At 39.5% G+C, this 20,562-nt stretch overlaps 1 protein-coding gene across 3 annotated transcripts in view; it reads right to left on the bottom strand.

Moving 5' to 3' along the window:
• Nucleotides 1-47: 47 nt before the first annotated feature.
• The window catches only part of LOC147178572 (helicase ARIP4-like), a 55,228-nt gene continuing 34,713 nt past the window's right edge, over nucleotides 48-20,562 (bottom strand). For all 3 annotated transcript variants that reach the window (XM_086067820.1, XM_086067822.1, XM_086067821.1), the window contains 21 exons: nucleotides 19,513-19,756; nucleotides 19,176-19,309; nucleotides 18,805-18,957; nucleotides 14,712-14,923; nucleotides 14,455-14,637; nucleotides 13,710-13,843; nucleotides 12,568-12,764; nucleotides 12,285-12,488; nucleotides 11,821-11,959; nucleotides 11,029-11,206; nucleotides 10,505-10,723; nucleotides 9,208-9,326; nucleotides 8,930-9,054; nucleotides 7,090-7,189; nucleotides 6,794-6,999; nucleotides 6,504-6,679; nucleotides 5,479-5,675; nucleotides 5,008-5,207; nucleotides 4,684-4,773; nucleotides 4,476-4,571; nucleotides 48-4,065 (listed from right to left, as the gene is read on the bottom strand). In XM_086067820.1, coding sequence (XP_085923946.1) covers nucleotides 3,026-4,065; nucleotides 4,476-4,571; nucleotides 4,684-4,773; nucleotides 5,008-5,207; nucleotides 5,479-5,675; nucleotides 6,504-6,679; nucleotides 6,794-6,999; nucleotides 7,090-7,189; nucleotides 8,930-9,054; nucleotides 9,208-9,326; nucleotides 10,505-10,723; nucleotides 11,029-11,206; nucleotides 11,821-11,959; nucleotides 12,285-12,488; nucleotides 12,568-12,764; nucleotides 13,710-13,843; nucleotides 14,455-14,637; nucleotides 14,712-14,923; nucleotides 18,805-18,957; nucleotides 19,176-19,309; nucleotides 19,513-19,756 — 4,346 coding nt within the window. In that variant the 3' untranslated portion in view covers nucleotides 48-3,025. The remainder of the gene's footprint in view (nucleotides 4,066-4,475; nucleotides 4,572-4,683; nucleotides 4,774-5,007; nucleotides 5,208-5,478; nucleotides 5,676-6,503; nucleotides 6,680-6,793; nucleotides 7,000-7,089; nucleotides 7,190-8,929; nucleotides 9,055-9,207; nucleotides 9,327-10,504; nucleotides 10,724-11,028; nucleotides 11,207-11,820; nucleotides 11,960-12,284; nucleotides 12,489-12,567; nucleotides 12,765-13,709; nucleotides 13,844-14,454; nucleotides 14,638-14,711; nucleotides 14,924-18,804; nucleotides 18,958-19,175; nucleotides 19,310-19,512; nucleotides 19,757-20,562) is intronic.

Below are 20,562 nucleotides of genomic sequence, written 5' to 3'. Positions count from 1 at the left end.
TGAGAGGTGAGAAAAACACATTTGTTAACACAAAGAAAATGAGAAAGTACGATTTGGAACACAGTTCTTTTATTGTCAAACTTTGAGAACAAATGAACAAAGAACTCGTCTACTCAGAGTACTGACATTTAAGGTCATACACTCAATCCATGAATTCACTACACATCAGAGTTAGACCATAGTCAGTCTTCCAAGAGAGCAGTTTCAATCTTCTCACTGCGAAAGGAAATCAGACAGACAGCTCCGCTCATTGGACTTCTTTGAGTTGTATAAATAAATACGCATATTCAAGTTGAAAACTTAAAAAATAAAATAAAAGTTGGTACAGCAAATTTCAAGCTGACATCCAAACCTTTTGCCATTATTTCTGAAACAAAAACAAATAGAAATCACTTCTAAAAAATAATTAAGGATAATGAGCAATTAATTTGTTTTGCGCTTGTGTTATGCAAACTAATGTCTCATTTTACTATGATATCCAATTATGAGAAGACATTTACTACAGACCTTTAAATATGGAATCTGTGGTCAAACAGATACACGGTTTTTACCATGGTTTCATCCAAATTCACAAAATTTGAGAGTTGATTTGTGTAACTGTCAGCAGGATGAAAATTACTAGTATTGTAACTTCCTTGAACCCTCTCCTGGCTCTTACTGATTGGTTGGTCCACACATGCAATATTTGCAATTTAAATATGATTTGGAACAGTGTCAGTGTTTTTTGTTTTTTTCCCTGTTTTTTTTTAGGCAAAACCAAATGCTTTTTTTCTATCTTGGGTAACAACAGAAGTAATATGACCGTACAAATTTAAAAAAATACAAAAGATATTAAAAAGAATATAAATGAATAAATATTCATTGTAATAAATAAATTACCTTGATAAATTCAAATATTGTCCAAACAAAAATGCAAAAGGTAAACTCGCAATTTCAGAATGAAGCACAAATACATCTTCATATATTACGGCTGTGAAGAGTTTGTTTCGTATGAAAAACAAACTGCTGGTTTTCAAAACGCTCACTTGGACATTGTCACATAAGCAGTGTCAAAGCACAGGTGATTACACTGTGGTTATTAGGGTCAGCATAGGGATTGCAGCTCCAAGAGTTGAGCTTGGTCATAAAATTAAATTTTTTGTGCCATGTCTACAGATATACAGCAGGTGTCTCTAATTTTAGAGTGTAGCGCAGTGTTAACCGCAAAGGTCAAACTGACAAATGAGATGGGCCAATTCCGTATTCATATAGCGTGTTTCCACAAATAGCGGTCTGGGATGTTTATTTACTCAACTGTAGATGGGGGGAGGCCTTTTTTTGTACAAAATCCTTTTTGGAATAATTTTTCACAATGTTATCATTACCGGTGTATATTCAACATGCGATAAAACTGCAGACAGTTCACGTACCTTGGCATGTGCTGCTGTTTTGGTTAGCAACATTCGTAAAGTGTAGTTAACGCTAATATCACATAAGATCACATCTATGAAGAGATCATTACAAAAGAGATCATTAAAGTTTTTGAAAGAGGGATGGCCATTATTTACGGAAACACGATACAGTTGTTATTTTTTGGTCACTTGCGGATGTGCTGTTTTTGGCAAAGCTCCCACCCAGAAATAGAATGTTTTCAATAAAGACATCAAGTCAAATAAATGAGCTGAAATCAACAAGGAAAAACCAGCAGAGAAAAAGATGGAATATCAACAAAGCCTGATGGTTTCTCCTCCTTACAAATTTCAAATTACAATACACAGACAACACTAAAACCAAAACTCAGGTGGAGTCACCTTGATTCCTGTTGGCATGAACAAATACAGTATATAGGCTTAAGTGAGTGTTTTGCATTATTTGTCACTAGGCTACAGTAAGACTGTGGGTGAGATTTCAACAACTCTCGTTGCATCTCCCTTCTCACAGTTCACATTCAGAAGCAGTAAAAGGCATTTTCTGTTGGTGGTGGTTTCTCTGCTACGAAGAGAGCACCGTTTTTCATCACTTTCCCATGGCTGTTTTTAGGCAAAGGTAAAATACACAACAAAATAAATAAAAATGCTGAAAAACAGATATTCTCATTTCACATGCCTCAGTAGGAATCTTAAAGGCCTTGTTTGAAGGCATTTGATTAGCATACATTCTTTTGAGTTTTAAGGTTTTAGCAGTTGTACCTCATATTCCTGTCTACTTTATATTTCCTTCCAAGAACATAGAGAGTCCTGCTCACCTGGCAGAGAAGTTCAAAATGCTTCTAAAAGTTCAGCTTTTTTTTCTTTCTTTTATGTGTTGAATAACTATTCAGTAGCAAGACTGGATGTGACAAACAATCAGGGGCGGGCAAATTTGTAACAGGATGGGACAATCTTTCTTGCTCTAAATGTTCTGAAGTCTTCTTTCCATCCAGCAAATTATTGAGCAGAATAATGCTGCTACTGAAGAGTTGAACCATAGCAGACGTCTGCGAGGATGTGATGTCAAGCTCCACCTCTCGAGAAAAAAATAAAAAACAAAGAGGCTCTAAAACTAAAAGTGCCTCTGCTGGCTGCTGTCAAGCATTTTGCTCCATTGAGCCTCCACAGGTTCAAGATGTGATTAAGCAATGATCATTCCCACTATCTAATTCTTAACTACGGTATACTATTATGCCCATCCCTACTGACTGATACAGACCCAAAACAACGTTGCTACCAGTTAACCTATTTAACCATTTTCCTCCATGGAAAATCTGCCGTTTTGTTTTCTCTAGACGGAAGAATAACAAGAGGCCATTTTTTGTCCAGTGATGATTACATTTCAAAGGCAGAAGCCCAAAGGTTTATGATTTCAATTTTCTTCCGTCCTGTAAAATATTTTTGTCTTCAGGTTGTAACTTCAGAAATTCAGCAACATATGATTCTGCGCAGTCAGCACAAACGGGGCACGTTGTCATTCATGCAATGCCATGTCTGTTGTCCCTCACAGGATCTTTTGATAACCAAACAGTATGTTGATTCTATTACCAACAAATCAAACCAAGCATCATTGTTTTTCACTGGCTGTTGACTTCAATGATTTCCTCATTGTCATCCGAGCTGCTGGGGCTGCTGCCATTCCTGCCATTAACAATTGCTCTGGCCCTCTGGTCCTCAAAGTGTGCTGACGGGGAAAAGGATGAAGGGGACGATGAGGAGGAGGAGCTGGAGCCAGCGGTTGAGGTGTATTGTGAAAGAAAGCTTGCTCCAGCTGGACCAGGAGTGGCCGCTGGACCAGGAAGCCCACCGGGGAGCATTGACCCTCGATACAAGCTGGCTAGAGATTGACTATAAGAGAGGGCGAAGCTTGGTGGCAGCATCCCTGCCATGCCGACAAGGCTGGGGCTCAGCATGAATGGCGGCAGGGTGCCTGGAGCCAAAGTGGAAGCGTTTGATGCAGAGGGGAGCTGAGATGAGGACGATGAGACAGTGGTAGTGGATAGCGCAGAGTAGGACGTGGTGGGGACTGCGCCTAAACCAAACAGCTCCGGCATGAAACTTGGGTCGCCTAATGCACTATGAGAGGGGTGGAAGAAAGGTGAGCCTGGCCCCATGTAGAGCGGGTGTCCCAGGGAGCCACCCAACATGGCGGGATTGAAGCCCTGAGGGAGGCCGTAGACACCCGTGTAGGGGAAACCTTGGGAGGCTAAAGAGGCTGCGGAGTGGTTGCCAGCGGCTGGCTGCTTTCTAGGCTGCTCATTCAGCAATGGAGTGGAGGCTTTGCGCTTGGCGCTTACTCTCAAGTCTTGTGCAGCTGTGGAATCCCTATTGTGCTTGATCACATTCGCTCTGGTCGCTTCATGGTGGCGCGCATTTCCACTGCCACTGTTGCTTTGGGCTAGTTTAGCTGAAGGCAGATTGTCCATGTTGCTCCCGTCCTCCCTTATTGGCTCGCTTCCCTGATCTGCGGTGTAGTGCTGCAACTCACTGATTATCTCCGGGCTGTCGGGGGAAAGGGGGCGGGGCAAATTGTCGGGAGTAACTGGTTGCTGTTGGTCAGGTGATGGACAACCGTTACTACCAGTGGTCGGCTGCTCCTCTGCAGATCCTTGGGAGTCTAAAGATAAATAATCAGATATTAATGACAGTATGAAAAGAAATGACATCTGTTCTAAACTAAGTTCTTAATAGCTAAAAAGAAAACATTAAGAATGGTCCACACAATATCAGGACATTACACCCTGATCTAGTTGTGATCATTTGTGGAATCTTTAGCAGTTTGGCCTAACCGTTTTTGACCGTGCAGACAACAAGATTAGTTTAAAAATTTGTGGGACTCCTTTTTCATGGTGTCATCAATAAATGGCTACTCACCAAAACAACATGAATTATTAGATTATTTTCTAGACATTTTTAAAAACAACCCAGGTTGACACATTTCCAGCAAGTGTGCACAAACATTACAGTCACAATTTGCTCTATAGTACAGTACAATATTGCATGTTACAAATGCAGCAAGTTTCCAACCTTTGTGTGGTGTTGCAGTATTTTCATCTGAGGTCTTAGGCTTGTTAGCCGCTCTGATAGCAAAGATTCGTCCATCTGATGTCCTGATGTAGGTCCCTAAAATCAAGAAAACCAATAGTCAACCTTGAAGTTGATGAGATTCAGCATTTTACAGGAAATTGACCAAATATAAGAACACAAGTACCAAAACTGAGATTATGAGTGTTACCTTTGGTGCCTCTAATAACATGAATGCTCTCTCCTGCTGTGATTCTGGCTTTGACGTCTGTTGAGCTGTTGGTGCCAGGAATCACCATATCTAAAAGAGAAACATAATATATGCGTCAAAGAGCTGACCTTCGCCTAGGCTTAACAAAAATAGTGTAGTATTCATGTGCTGTCACTCAGTTTTAATGGTATTTTTCATACAAGCTAATAAACCAACTAAACAAACAAGAAGGTAATAATTACATAACGTCCTGTTTACGATTGGGCTGAAACAGGAGTATAATCAAAACAAATAGAACAATCAGCGAGACTACATAGTGCCCACCTGTAGTGGTGATGATCTTCTGCACAAACACTCCAGCTTTTTGCAAGCAGTTGACAGGAAAACCTCCAAGGCTAGACGCTGATGAGTCTTTGGAAGTCAGAGCCGAAACTGCAGACACCTGGCCAGGTACGGCGGGGACTGGAGCAGACTGGACTGGTCGGACATTGGCCACCGCTTTCTCCTCAGTGTGAGGTGGTCGCCTGAGAATAGTTTTGATGATTTAAGGATGACTTCATTTCAATGAATGAAAATGCATTGTTATAATAAAATCTTTTTAAAGCAATTATTATTATTATTATAGTTATTTTCATTTAAAAAAAAGGCATTTTGTTTAGGGACATATTCATTTATTTTTTACTTCTGAAGTTATCATAAATGAGAAGTTCAAACAACATGATATCCTTTGGACTCAGGGCCACTTTGAAATTCAGAGAGCTTTTTAATCAGTTGTGAATATTGTGCATTACAAACCAGTTTCTCTGGCTGAAGGCGGGGATGTTGGTAAGGCTCTGGTCACTGGCTGGGTAGTAGTGAGCGTAGGAAGGGCGAGTATATGGCACAGATGCTCTCTTTTCTTCCTCGTAACCTTTTTTTGCAGCCTTTTTTTCAGCAGTGCTCAGCTTCAGCTCTCTGCGGTCCAAAAGTAGAGACTCATGGGGGAATGGTTGCTGCAATGAATAATTAGAAGGGAAGTGGGATAAAACGAGGGTTATTTGTTATCATCATCTGTAAATTTACACTAGTCTCGGCTAGTTCACGCATGTGTTCTAATTAAAACCTAAACTTGGCTGTTTCACCAAACAATACAATATATACAGTATATCCTCTGAAATAATTAAAATAAAATCAAGTCACAAAAAACTGAGCCAAATAGTTACTATATTATTATTTATTAATCATTTCATTTCAGGGGTAGAATTAAAAGTTCTGTGTAACTAAGGATAGAGCCTATTTTATCAGAAGTGGCCAGCCTCACAAGATGTTTAAAACTCATTCACTGCCATTGACGACTATAGACGTCAAAAAATTCATGTGAACTATTTCTATTTTTAAAAAAAAAATTCATTTCATTACATTTTTTATGAAAACCTAGAATTTTTTTATTGTACATTTATAACAGATATATAATTATCACACGATTAATTACGATTAAATGCACCTTATTTTTTAATATATATATATATTTTTAAATTAGGCCCGTCAGGCGATTACATTTTTTAAATTGTAATTAATCACATGACTTCATTAGTTAACTAACCATTAATCACAAAATTTACATCTGTTCTAAATTTACAATATTTTTCCCCCTTAGGTTTTCATATTCTTGTTAGCAAAAGTGGAAAAAAATGTGAAACTAATAGAAATAGATCAAATGAATTTTTGACGTCTATAGCCGTCAATGGCAATGAATGAGTTAAGGCAAAAACAATATGTTTTGTAAAATAGGAGCATTATTTTAAGAAGGTGACAAATTATGTTCCTCTCTGTTGATCTACCTTGGTAATGAGGTGTGGAAAGAGGCACAAGGCCTTCTTGAGCACGCAATCCATGCTGTCCCGAGGTTGCATCTCTACTTGGCAGAGCTCTTGCTCCTCTTCGGCAAAGTGAAGAAGAGACTCCACCTCCCTCCTAGTGAAGGTCAGCACAGGATTCAGATCATCCACCACCCGGTCTGATTGATGGAGAAGGAGAGTTTAAAAAATGCAAGAGGGGGGAAAAAAACATCTGAAAATTTCATTAGAGTAAATTAAGTTTTATTCAACTGTATACACAGTAGCACACTCACCAGACATGCCCTGTTTGGAGATCTGGCGGTCATAGATTTTCTTCTCAAGCGTGAAATCACACACCAGCCTGTAGACATGACACTGTTTCCGCTGACCGTAGCGGTAGACACGGCAAACGGCCTGGGCATCATGGCATGGGTTCCAGGAGGCGTCAAAAACCACAACCCGGTTCGCTCCGATCAAGTTCACGCCCAGACAACCTGCCCTGAGACCCCGCAGAGGTGCACAGTCCAGTTATTCAGACCTTAACATTCCACATTTGCATCAAGTCAGTGTGTGTCTGTCTGTATGTTACCTGGTTGACAACAGGAAGACCCACGCTCTGGTGTTGTTTGGATCGTTGAACTGGTTAATTAATCTTTCTCGCTCTGAGGTGGTTGTACTTCCATCCAGTCCTTGAAAATATCACACAACCAGAAAAGAGATTTAAAACAACAAATACTGTAGTTTGTTTTTTAATACTACATTAAAAAACATGTAATTCACTTTCAATAGGATGCTTTGAGACAGTTTTATTTTTATTTTTTTTATTTTTTACGTTACTGTACAGTATTCACTTTCAATGTAAATCTATATTTTGCTTGCCAGCAGGGGGCAGTGCTAATAGTCTACAGGGACTACATCATTGCTAACATCAACGCATTATCATGAATGTATATCTTTTAACCATACTAGCCATAATGCTTTCTAATAACCAACAAGTATTTAAGCCTCAATGAGTGAAACATAACTTTTATTAAAAAATAAACTGTCCATTCTTCAAGTACCGTATTTTCACCACTATAAGGCGCACTTTAAAGTATTACATTTTCCTCAAAAATTGACGGTGAGCCTAATAGTGAGCCCCTCTTCTCCCTCTTCCTCTCCCCTCAACTCCCCTCCCTCCCGCACTGGTGTTCGATCTGCCTGTTGTGACTTGTGTTCAAACTTAGCCATGGCGCTAAAGCATGCATGTTCAGTGAGCATGTGTCCTCTTTTTTTTTCTTTTTTACTTGTTTCAATCATGTTAGTAAACAGATTTTAGTTTGATGACGTAATTGCGGGCAGGTCTCAATTCTCTTATCTACTTCTCTTCCTAGTTGTGTACATCATAGGTGTCAAACTCCGGTCCTCGAGGGCCGCAGTGTGAAGGTTTTGGAGGTTTCCCTCTTCCAACACAAGCTGATTCCAATCAGCAGGATCGTTATCAGGCTTATGCAGAACTTGCTGATGACCTGATCATATATCAGCTGTGTTGGAGACTGGAAACATCCAAAACCTGCATGAACATGATTCCGTGGTCATTGTGTCTCAGAACGTATTTAAAAAAATAAAATAATGTTGTACATTAACCAAAATAAAAAAAATAATGTGACGGCAAAAGAAAAAGAAAAATTGTTGATAAAAAGGGATGGTCACTTTTGGCATTAAGTGGTAAAATGTGTTTGATAGATTTATTTTTTTAATCAGGTGGCTAGGTTTATTTCATGTCTCAAATTTATGTTTCTGAAATACTTTGTTTGCACTGTGCGCATATTTTGTTTAATTGTGTTGGTGTCTTTTTAAAGGTTAAATATTTACATTTCAAATTAAATTATCAGTCTTTTCTTTTCCTGATCTTTTTTTGAATTAAAAACAAAACAATTATAACTGTCAATAACGACTAATAAATACTTAAAACTGTGATATATTTTGAAGTCATATCGCCCAGCCCTTTTTTTTCTTTTTAAATAATTAATTCAATATATGAAAATATAGAATACGTTTTTTTTTGTGTGTGGTTTTTTTTTGACATGTTTGAAGATACTGTAAGAATTTGTGGTGTTTTATGATTGTCTACAAGCAACAAACGTCAACTATAATATTGTTTTGAACATTGAAATGAATTGTATCGAATCGAAAATCGTATCACTCCCAAACTTAATCGAACCGTTCTACTCCGAAATATATCGTTTTTCAATTGAATCGCAACCTGTATATTGAGATACATATCAAAACGGACTCATGTCAGAAATTCCCACCCCTACGAAATAGCACCCGTAACTGTGAGTGCGCCTTATGGTCATGAAAATACGGTATGTTCTTGTAATTTAATTCATGAAGATACCTCAAAATCATAGACACTGAGCAATCAGTATTAAACCAACAATACTCACTGTAGTAGTTGAGATTTCGAACCCAGTTCTGGTTGGCTGCGTCTCTGCTGGAGGTGTTGGGAGAACGCGGTACTGGCCTCTTAGCCAGAAAATCCTCAATCACGGTTAGAGTTGACAAACTCTGACTGCGGGATACAGAAGTAAAAGACTGGGTCATAAGATGGGGAACATGGAATTCCAATTAAAAGCCGAGAACAACTTTTAACAGGCACAAACCCATGTAAAAAAATTAACCATTCAAAATGTCCTTTTCACCAATATATTTTTTAGCCTTTTACCTGAAAACAAGAAGTTTATCTCCCTTTGTGACGCTCTCCTCAATCAGGTGGAACAGCAGCACCATTTTTGCAGAGTTCTCCATGATGCCAGGCTTGTAATCGCACATTATGTCCTTTGCCTAGGGAAGCGTAGACGAGTAATCACATCTTTTACGTAATTCACTGAGCAACTATAACTTGCTTTAAATAATGTTGGCATTAAGACTCATTACGGCTCGCGCAAACATGGAGCTCAAAACACGTGTAACCTCTGATGACGAACAACTCTGATATTGTACTAGTTGGAATGTGAGTAAAATGAGGGGATACAATCCCATCAGTCACATAAATACCAATCATGAACAACATAAACATTTCGCACGAGACCTCAGCACAGCGATGTGATTAACGAGCATTTGCTTTTCTCAGGACTGGTGAAGAGGAGGAATATAGCTGCACAGTAAATTCTGTAGAGTCAATTTGATTATTTACAGTGGGACCGGATAGACTCAGTTTTAAAGTAATATTTACACTTGGAAGAGAGTAAATAAATTTTTTTATATATATATATATATATATATATATATAAGGTTGTGAGTTCACTCTTCAACCCTTGAGTGACTTCCCCCCCCTTCCCCCAATTCTTTAATTTTATTTATTTATTTTATTTAACTTTTATTTGACCAGGTAAAATGTTTGAAAACTAATTCTCATTTACAAACATGACCTGGACATTTTACTCTCCAAGTGTAAATATTACTTTGAGACAGAGTCTATTTGGTCGAAGCCTAGAGTCACCGTAATTGGAATTTAAGGACACATTCAAAGCAGACTTCAGTGGTGTCACAATATTTTTGTTCAGTATGGCCAAAATGATCTAAACAAAACAAATGTCTTTGTTTCGCAGTTTTTATGCATTAACTTGTTTTTACACTGTACATTTTCTGTACAAAAGATTTCATGACAGAAACAAGGGATAGGTTATTAATTCACAGGCTGTGCAGAATCAAGTAATATAGTGTACAGGGGTGATTGATTACGTTCCTCATCAGCCCCCACACTAGACAAATGGGTCATTTATTTTTACCTCCACCAAGACTTTGATGCTTTTGGTGCCATGCAGCATACTGTACACAGGGGATTATGCAAAAAGAACCTAATTTTAAAATTATGTTGATTTTAAATAATAAATGCTGATTATATATGAATAACACTTTACTGTAAAATAGATGATTGCTACAAAAGATGTGGTTCAAGGAAATAAATTAAAAAAAACAACAACATTCTGATGCCCACTCAAGGAACCTTTCGTACATACCCATTCATATGTGATGACCTGATTGGCCCTCTCCTGCAATTGGTTGAGACTCAGTCCCCCAATTGGGTTAGGGGTTTCTAGCGGCTTTGGCTTCTGATTGGCTGCAGTGGGACATCGTGTAGGTAAAGCTGAGGTGATGTCGTCAAGGTCCAAGTCCTGGTCATTGGCCAGGTTTTCCTTCTGTAAGGCCTCATAAAGCACATCTGGATGGTTCCAAATCTTAAAAAGAAGAATGAAGAAGAATCATAGTGTGAAAACGATTTCATTACACATTCAAGGTTATTTATATATATATTTTTAAAGTTATCAAGGGAAATATATTCTAATCTTATTACATGTGACTTTATATGTTTAGAGGGCCAAGTATACAGTTCAAAGGACATATCACTATGGTACATTATTGATTTTCACCACTAAGAAATTTTTATACAATTCGCGGGTCTAAACACATTGTGGTCATCCAAAAGTTCCATTTTTGGTGTTCAGGAAGTTTAAACCATGCGTATAAACCTGCTTTGTCTCACCTTGCAGCATACGCAGAATGCTTTGAGCGGGTTGAGGTTGAGCCAGCCGGTGTTTCCCGCCTCTCTGAAACGGTTCATGAACTCCGTGTAGAGCGCCCTTTGCAGTGGAGACATATGCACTAGGATCACATGCTCCTCCTTAGAGGGCAGCTGGTCCTTCAGCACATCGTGGCCTCGTCTAAAGGACAGTCAAAATTTGGTCGTTTGTAATATAATATATATATATTTAAACAATACATACATCATTTGAGAGTTTTTAAGGCTACTGTAAGTTACTGCAGATTTGATCAAGGGATTTTTCTAGGAAAACACTTATTGTCAGCGTTTTAAAAGTACACATTTTTTCCATCCATCCATCCATTATCTGAACCGCTTATCCTCAACGATATCGCGGGCATGCTGGAGCCTACACTTTTTTTTTTTCAATGGCTGCCAGTTATACGTAGATCCTCTTTAGTTATCAAGACAGATCATGTGATTATTTTTCATTGACCGTCAATATTTACATTGTTCAACTAAACAAACTATCACAACCCACAACTGTCAATTTGTCATGTCATGTTATCTATGATACTCAACATTTTTTTTTAAATATGTGAAGCCTTCTAGCAAATTTAAAAAATCATTTTCTGCCTATTTGTAAGCTTATGTAACAAAAGCATACAAAGCAGTCCGATTGTAACAAAGAATTACTATTGTACAGTTAAAAGCAAACCAACCGCTCTCTCAATTCTCGCGTTCAGTGAGTTGGACAAATCTCGTGTTTCTTGTGTGAGTAGTCAGGCAGCTCACCTCTGTACAAAACCCTCCAACAGGCTGTGCAGCACGTGGCTCCTGTACCTCATCAACTGGATGTCCTGGGGTGTGCTATCCACACACTGCCCATTCAGAATGGGTCGCTCAAACATGTTACTGAATTCTTGACGTGAGCCTGAAACATAGACATTGACAATAACAAAAAAGAAAAAATGGTAGAACGGTTAGACGTTGGAGGCCATAATACAGTGGAACCCTCATCATTAGGGGTCATGACTGTCTGACATTGGGCAAGAGGCGGGATACAGTCTTGACAGGTCGCCAACCAATCGCATGGCAAATATACACTAACAACTACTACATTCATACCCGCATTATCTAGTTCCATTATTTCACATGGGGAAATAATGAGTTCTGAGGATCCACTGTAAACAGCAACAAAAAATATAGTATAGCAGTATCTATAATAGCAATACAACAATAATAAACAACTGATTTACCAAGAAAGTCAGGCCGAACAAAGTCAACCATGCACCAGTACTCCATCAGGTTGTTCTGGAGTGGATATCCGGTCAAGACCACGCGGCGCTTGGTTCGGATGTTCTTCAGGGCCTGAGAGGTGCTAGCATGGCAGTTTTTGATGCGATGGCCCTCATCACAAATCACCACGTCAGGACCAGGCCTAGCCAAGGCTCTTTCAACAGCTGGAGGAGGATAATTTCGCAATTAAAATCATTGTGTTTCATTTTATTCCTCCTCTTAATCTGCTCCTCTCTCTCCCACCTATGAGTAATTTCTGCTGCCGGTCCTCCTCATCCAGGTTGTTGACGACAGGCCCCGCAGTTTTCTTGCTCTTCTTCTTCCTCCCAGACACAAAGTTCTTCTTGAGCGACAAGAGGCGGTACATCTCATAGCCCATTAGAAGCACACCTCCATCCTGGGCCCAGTTCTCCACCACCTTGGCCCTTGATGCTGTGTTTCTGGGTAGCCACAGAGAAAAGTGGTACTTCACACAGAAAATACTGGCCATCTTGATTGTATTTTGCCTTACAATGACATCAGTCAAATGTGGCCCAAAAGTTAAAGGTAGAGGAAATACAGTACTGTAAATGTGTATGTAGTAGGGATGTCAAAATGAGTGCGTTAATTTGAAGTTCATTTAAAGTTCCTTTAATGTCACAATTTTTTTCAACGCGCGATTAATGTTGGAAACATTAATTACCTTTATTAATTACTACATTATAATTATATATATATATATATATATATATATATATATATATATATATAATTATTATTATTATTAATTATATGTCATTATAATTATTAAATATAATTAATTACATTACATTGGAAACCCTGTACTGGAGCAATTCCAGTCGCAACGCAGCAGACACGTCCACGTCAAAATTGAGCAGTAATAAATCTAATAATAATGCATATATTTGTGCAGAGTGGGGTCAAGTTTTATTTTGCAATTTCAAAGAGGTGCAGAATTTCACAAGTTACTTCATGTTTAAGATTAGATAGCTCTTAATATGAAAAGAAAAAGGCACTGAGCTGTCACCAATGTCTTACAAATGCAGTTATACCCATCTAGTGGCAGCCAAAATAACCAACACAAATCAATATGTCACTTACAGTACAGGACATCTTTTGAATTCTAACTAAATTTTATGAATTATTATTTAATTACTGTATCAATTACTAAAATATACAGCTATATTTCTATTTAACATTTTTTCCACTTTTATGTTAACAAGAGTATGAAAACTTGAACAAAGGTTCAATAGTTTACAAACACAAGAGGCACATGTTTTCCTTATTTATGAATGCACTGAAAGTGTGCGTGTGGACAACAGCAGAAGGAAACTTGCATCTTATTTCAACCCCACATTTTTGTACTCCTTGTTTCCATAACTCACTTGTGTTCGTCATTGAGGATGTGAACCTTGAAGTTGCGAGGCCTCATCAGGCCACGGTCGCTATCTGCGGGCAAGGCCTCGGCGTGTGGGACCCACATGTTAAACTCTGCCAGCCAGTTCTGCAATGTGTTCACCTGTGGGAAAAAAACACATGAGGTTGTCTATTACTGTACATGCTTGTTTCTTTCAATAAGATTTTCCCCTGATCCGACATTTTTATGCTCACCTTTTAATAATTGAAGAGATGTGAGAACTTGCAACATGAATAATAAATTTTTCATTCTCATTGTCCAAACCAACACTGGCATTGGCAATGTGAAAAACTATTTTATTCACAACATAGGAGTCCAAAATTTTAAAATGCATGTGCAAAATTAGAGAAATAAGATGACATAAAAAAAAATCCCTTAGCAAAGATTTATTGTTTATATCATTTTTAGGGCCTTTTATACAATTTCCTTTGAGGGGTTTAGTTTTCGTTTTTAGAAATTACGCATACCATTTATAACACTTGTCCTCGTTAGTGCCACCTGTACTGGAGCATGGTGACGGGGAACACCCTATACTAGTCACCAGCCAATGATAGATGAACATTCAAACTCACATGTGAAAAAAAAAAGCCTTGAAACTAACATGCATGTCTTTGGAAGGTGGGAAGAAGCTAGATAAACCTCACCCAAGTATAGGGAGAACATTGTGCTAGATTAGTCATGTCTTTATCCATTCAATACCAGAAAGTGCTTACAGGTACGATGGTGAGCACGGTGTGGGCCTTCGTGTATCTGAAGAGAACGTCAATGAAGGAGATGACCTGCAGCGTTTTGCCCAGGCCCATATTGTGAGCAAGGATGCAGCCGAACCCGCTGCAGCTGTCAAAGCGATCCACCGACTCCACCAGGTTGTCGTACAGGAAACGAATTCCACCAATCTGAGATCAAGGACACAAACCTAAGTTGGGCTTTCTGAGAATTTTAAAAATGAAGAGAGGGCATCAGTTGCTACCTGGTGAGGTTTCACTGCTCGCGCCAGCTGAGGAGACAGAAAAATGTCACTGTCTGTTGCCGGATGGTTCAAGTTGACCAGCACCCGTCCTTGGTCATCCGGGAGATTGAAGTCGTCGTTGACGTGCATGCCACTTTGCTCACGCTCTATATCATGGTGGGCGGAGTCTCTGCTGATAGTGTCGTCCTCACTCTGGCTCAGATTAATCTCACCTACAGAAGATGAGGAAGGGAGGTGTGAAGAGGAAAGAAGAGATGAAAATTCCATTGTGTGGGTGGAGGTTGTGGTTGCAAAAGACAAAATATTTGGGAACATCTGTTTTGGGACAGGATGTATGTTTGTTTGCAGGAACATAAATCAGCTACGGACTGCGATGGCGTCACTTGGGCTTGTCACCAGAAAAGAATAGAACATGAAAATCCTTAGTCTTCGCCAGGAGCCGAACCTGCTGCAGGCTCCATTATTGAGACACTTACTTTTGAACTTTTGTCATATCGTAGTTATATTATTTGCAATTGTTAATAGTTAAGCACTGTGAACTCCAAAATTCACAAGCATTGTGAACCACATCATTTCCAATTGTTTTAAAGTATGTGAAACTCAAAGCAAAAGCTTTCAAGTGAGTTATCTAGAATAAAATTCAAAACTAAATGCAAGAGCAATAATGGGGGATACCACACAGAATAAATTGTAAATGGCATGTGCTCTATCCACATGCCACTGTTACAACTTGCTGTCATCCATCATTTGTTAAAATGAGTAGGGACTACTGATGTTAGAGGGACAGTAATGTGAAAAATCCACTTTTTGGAGCTTTTAGCCATGTTCAAATGCTAATTCCTCATTTAAAACATCACCGAAGTGGTGTTTTCCTCCATTCACCCCTCTATGAGAAATTCAAGGTCATTCTGTTCTCTAAGCAGCAGCCCCACCCAATCTGAGAAAACGAGCGGGTGCTCACTTTATGACGTCATTAGGTGCGGACCCACCCGCGTTTTCATTGTTAAAAATCAAACTGTTGATTATTCATTTTAAACTCATTAAATCAGTCCCGGTTTACGTAGTTCATTTTGCATTTAATCCCTTTGCTGTAACAAATATAAAATGAACAGTGAACCTAAAACCAAGGTATGTACCGTAACCCGACACATTTTGACACCACTGGTTTGAAACAATTGCATGCATCTGTAACAAAATCGATTTGGTTAGGTAGCTAAAGCAGTTTGATGTCAGTTTTCTGATAAGCACCAGTAAATACAAAAGGAACGCCTTAAGTGACACCTGTTGCTGTGTGCGTGTGTGGCTACAAGACCAATGTCCCTATTTAATTAGGAAGAAAAATACAATCAAATGATGGGCCTTACACAATCTGGCAGCCTGTGCCCTCACAGGCGGGGAGAGGAGACATGTGTGTGTGTGTGTGTCAGTATGTTAGTGTGTGTATAAAAATAAGGGTAAGCAAGAGGGACGAGATGAAGCGAGAGAGAGAGAGAGCTTATATAACTTCAATGAATGTGTGGTTATACAAGTAGGATTAGAGTGGCGGGGGGAGACTGGTTATGCAACGTTAACTAGAAATGTCACTGTGCCACGGTGGTGCGCAGTGTGTGTGTGAGTGTGTGTGTGTCTTCTGGCTCCCAACCAGGATTAGCCAGCTTTATTGCTCTGATCTGCTCCTTCTATCACTCTGCCACCTCATCTTCCTCCTTTACTCCCGTCTTTTTTGGCTCCTAAACGCACACATTATCCGTGTATCACTCGGAAATGAATGGAGTGTGCATTAAAGCATGTGTTTGTTTTGTGTGTGTACATGCGGCCATGAGAAAGTGACTTTGGGAATGAGGGAAGTGTACAAAATGTACCCTGCGGACATTTGAAATAACATCTGACGCACCACAGTAGATATGATTTCCAAAACAAGAGCTGTATCAAATATTTTGATATTTTTCAAAAGGCAAAGATGTTTAGGGCGTTTCATTATAACAACTACATTATACTATACTGCATGGTACCAATTAAGGTAAGCAAAACATTTGACATAGCTCAATATAAAGGAGTAAAGAAAGAACACAATACACCTTTTACCAAAGTGGTCATAATGTGACTGGTTAGTGTGATTTTGGTCAAACTATAACAAAAAATATTGTTTTTTGTTATTAACATGTATTATCAAGTTATGGTGCTCTGACCCTCTCAGTTCTAAGGCCATTTTCCTATTAAAATGTATGATCTCTAAAACTATATTCGTCATTCTAGCGTCTTTATCAGTACGGAAACAAGTTAACTAAATGTTTTACTCGTGTTTGTGTATGTGTGTGCAAAGCTATCGCCCCTTGCGCCATTCCACAATCGGCATCTGGCCAATCAAAGGATTTACGCAGCGAAAAGCATGCGCAAAGTTCATAGTTAGAGAGACGGAGGGATAACTTCCCAGCTGGGTGCTCCCTGCTGCTCATTCCACAGGCACCTGACCTACTAGCCCACTTAACACAGTCAAAGGACAAAGGGCAAGTAGGCCCTGTGGCCTATAGTGTGTGGGGCTAGCTACTGCAGCAGCCTGGAATTATTGCTGTATATGGATCAATAGGACAAAATAATCATGGAGTCTGAGGGAAGACGTTATCCTATCAAGTATATTTACTTGTTTACAACCGTGGAACTGTTGAACCAAGCCAAAGTCTGAGCACAACCACCAGGCACCTGATTGACGGGTGATGTTAATACAGTTTGTTTTCTGTCAGAGGAGGAGCCCCTCCTCTTCTCTGCTGTGGTGTGGTGCGGTGCGGCTAAGGTGGTGCAGGAAGTTAGTATCCCACAACCAAACTCCTGCGAGAGTCACGACAAAAAACAAAAACAAAAAAAAAACATCCCTATTATTATTATTACTTACATAATTAAGGGAAATATTACAGGTGCGAATCTCCAATAAAAGATGACCGCTTGTGGCTTGATTGAGCAGATTGCTACACTAGTGACCCTTCTCGCTGACGCCACTGCTTAGCTACCGCTCCGCCTCCTGGAGGATAAACACCCCATAAGGAATATATGGAGAGAGCTTGATTTTCGGCGAGCGTTTTCGTTAAATGATGGGAAATAATATGTCAAGTGTCGCAAAAAACGTCCCTAGTAGGACGCTACATTACTGCGATTCATTGGAACCAGCTGTTAGCTAGCTAAAAAAAAAATCGAGTTGGTTGGAGGGCAGGGTGGAAGAGGAAGCCAAGCTATGTTGTTTTTGGTTGAAACAGTACGTCGTCGATCACTACTTTCATGGTCATTCATTAAATCGTTTGTGTCTAGATATACTCGTCTTGCTGTATGCATATCGAAGTCTTCAAGCTATCTTAGCTTGCTAGCTGCTAACAAAGAGACCAGACCGCATGTTTGCAACACATTCCTCAGCAGAGATCAAGCCTGAGTTACTTTTTGTTCAAAATTACTTGAATACTTTATATTATTAATATATATATATATATAGTTTATAAATGATTGTGTCACTAAATTAGAGCTGTCAAACGATTACATTTCTTAATCAGATAAATCACATCTTTAAATTTTGATTAATCGCGAAAAAAAAGAGGCATTTTTATCCAAAAAAAATTCCCGCCAAATTTGAAGCGCACATAATATTGCGATTAATCTGCGTTTAATGCGATTAATTATTCAGTTAAGGCTTTAACTTTGACAACACTGCACTAAATATAATACGGCACATCATGTCTGCCTGGAATTTATAATCAGAGGTTAACGTTTTGACCCACTGTACTGTATATGAAAAAGAGAAAAACTACCTGAGAATGATCTTATCTCTCTTTGAGCGATTTGAGCATCCGTAGGCCGCGCACAAGTTCACCATAGCATTGGTTGCTGATTTATCAACTATTGGACCTATTTTCTACGTCACACTAATTGATTTCTCCTTCCCTCGCGTCGGCGGCTTGTCCTCCAGCATGTGCGGTGCACAAACGTGACGTCACACTAGAAGGGTCTATTACTAATTCTTAAATTGAGTAGTCCTTAAGTGGGCAAGTTCCTAGTCGTGCTCTATGTGTGTGTGTGTGTGCGTGCGCGTTTGTGTCTCACGCTCTCTCACCTGCTCTTAGCGTGTGCTCAGTGGTGGAGGCACGTATGTCGGTCTTGCTGTCCTGACATGTGCCGGTGCTACTGGTCTCCAGGCAGATGGCTTCCTGTCTCAACTCCTGCTGTGACACTGCTGATGATGACGACACATGCTTTGTTACATCACCTGCACAAAGGGATTAGCAAAAAGCATAACAGATCAATGCTTTGTATTCACATTCTTACCCAAATATGGTCACACTTCAAAGCTTGTATGGATAGTAGAGAGTGGCTGTCTTGTCTCTTCGTGTTAGTCTGGTGATTGGCCGGTGATCAATGAATGTAATTAGCAGTATAGTTGTAATAAGTGGTGAAAGTGGATGGATATGGATCCTGGGGACGCACCGGTTTCATATTCAGGCAGCAGTGGTATGGGGAAATCTTGCTTTCTCTGCTCATCCAGACGTCGCCTTCTCTGCAGCTCATCCTGCTGAGCAGTTTTGGTGACCGCTTCCAGCTGATGCTCCCTCAGTAACTTCCTACGATCACCATAGAAGAACACGAGAACTCAATGAGACCTTCACCTTCAGCAGTTGTCACCTGCACAATCAATCAAACTTGACTCGATGACCGACAGACGTTGAATATGGTTTTCGTGTCCTTCGTGTACAAAGGAAACATACAGAATGAAAGCCTCTAATCCAATAGGATCATGTACGTCCCTAGAAGAGAACTTGCTTACCGAATGTTACGTCTCATGTGCGAAGGTTTGGAGCTCCTCTTCCTACTTCCTGTCAGGGTGGATGGTGGGGTGAGACTGTGGCCGGAGACCCCGGAGTGGGGTCTCGAAGCGGGCTGCCAGGGTGGAGGGTTGGCCGGCGTCCCCCCTGAAGGTGAGGTAGACGGTGGTGGGGTACGCTGCCATGCCGTGGGGTCGCCTCCCTGAGCTTCATTCTCTGAGCTGAAGGAGGCGCAGTGGGACTGATCTGAGGAATAAAAAGGGGGGGGGGGCAGAGTTAAACATGCAAAATCCAAGCTAATGACCTCGCATCAAGAACCTTCCCAGATGTTGTAGGGAGTACATACAGATCACGTGATGGCCATACACATTTTCCCACTTTAATTTTGAGTAGGATTCTGAAACCAGTCCTCGTGATTTAGCTTTCCATTGATCGCTATTCTCAACAATTTATACGCCACAATCAATAACAATTTTTACCTGGGATATTTAATCTCATTTCTTCAAGGAGTGTATCCTGTGTGAACATTCATTTAGATAAATGCAAATAATAAGATAACTGAGCTTAGCAAAACATTGATGCAGTGCATTTGTTAAACACTACAATACCGGAGACTAGCATTGTTTCTCTGTTAAACTTGGAATTACCAAATTTCACTTTACTTGTCTGACAATTACAGTATTTCCATTCACCCATCCGCTATATCGCTTATCCTCACTTATTAACTCATTCACTGCCATTGACGGCTATAGATGTCCAAAATTCATTTGAACTATTTCTGTTAGTTTAACATTTTTTTCCACTTTTGTTAACAAGAGTATGAAAACCTAGAAAAAATATTGTACATTTAGAACAGATATAAAATTTGTGATTAATCGTGAGTTAACTATTGAAGTCGTGCAGTTAATTACAATAAAAAAATTAATAGCCTAACGCGATTAAAAAAGAAAAAAGATTATTAAAAATTAGGGGCGTCAGGCGATTGAAAATTTTAATCGTAAATAATCGCATGAATTCACTAGTTAACTCACGATTAATTACAAATTGTATAT

Source organism: Leptonotus elevatus, chromosome 2 (assembly GCF_054856555.1).
Source record: "Leptonotus elevatus isolate MCC_2025b chromosome 2, RoL_Lele_1.0, whole genome shotgun sequence".
NCBI classification, from domain to species: domain Eukaryota; kingdom Metazoa; phylum Chordata; class Actinopteri; order Syngnathiformes; family Syngnathidae; genus Leptonotus; species Leptonotus elevatus.
The sequence above is the reverse complement of the archived record's forward strand: the minus strand, read 5'-3'. Positions and strand labels throughout refer to the sequence as shown.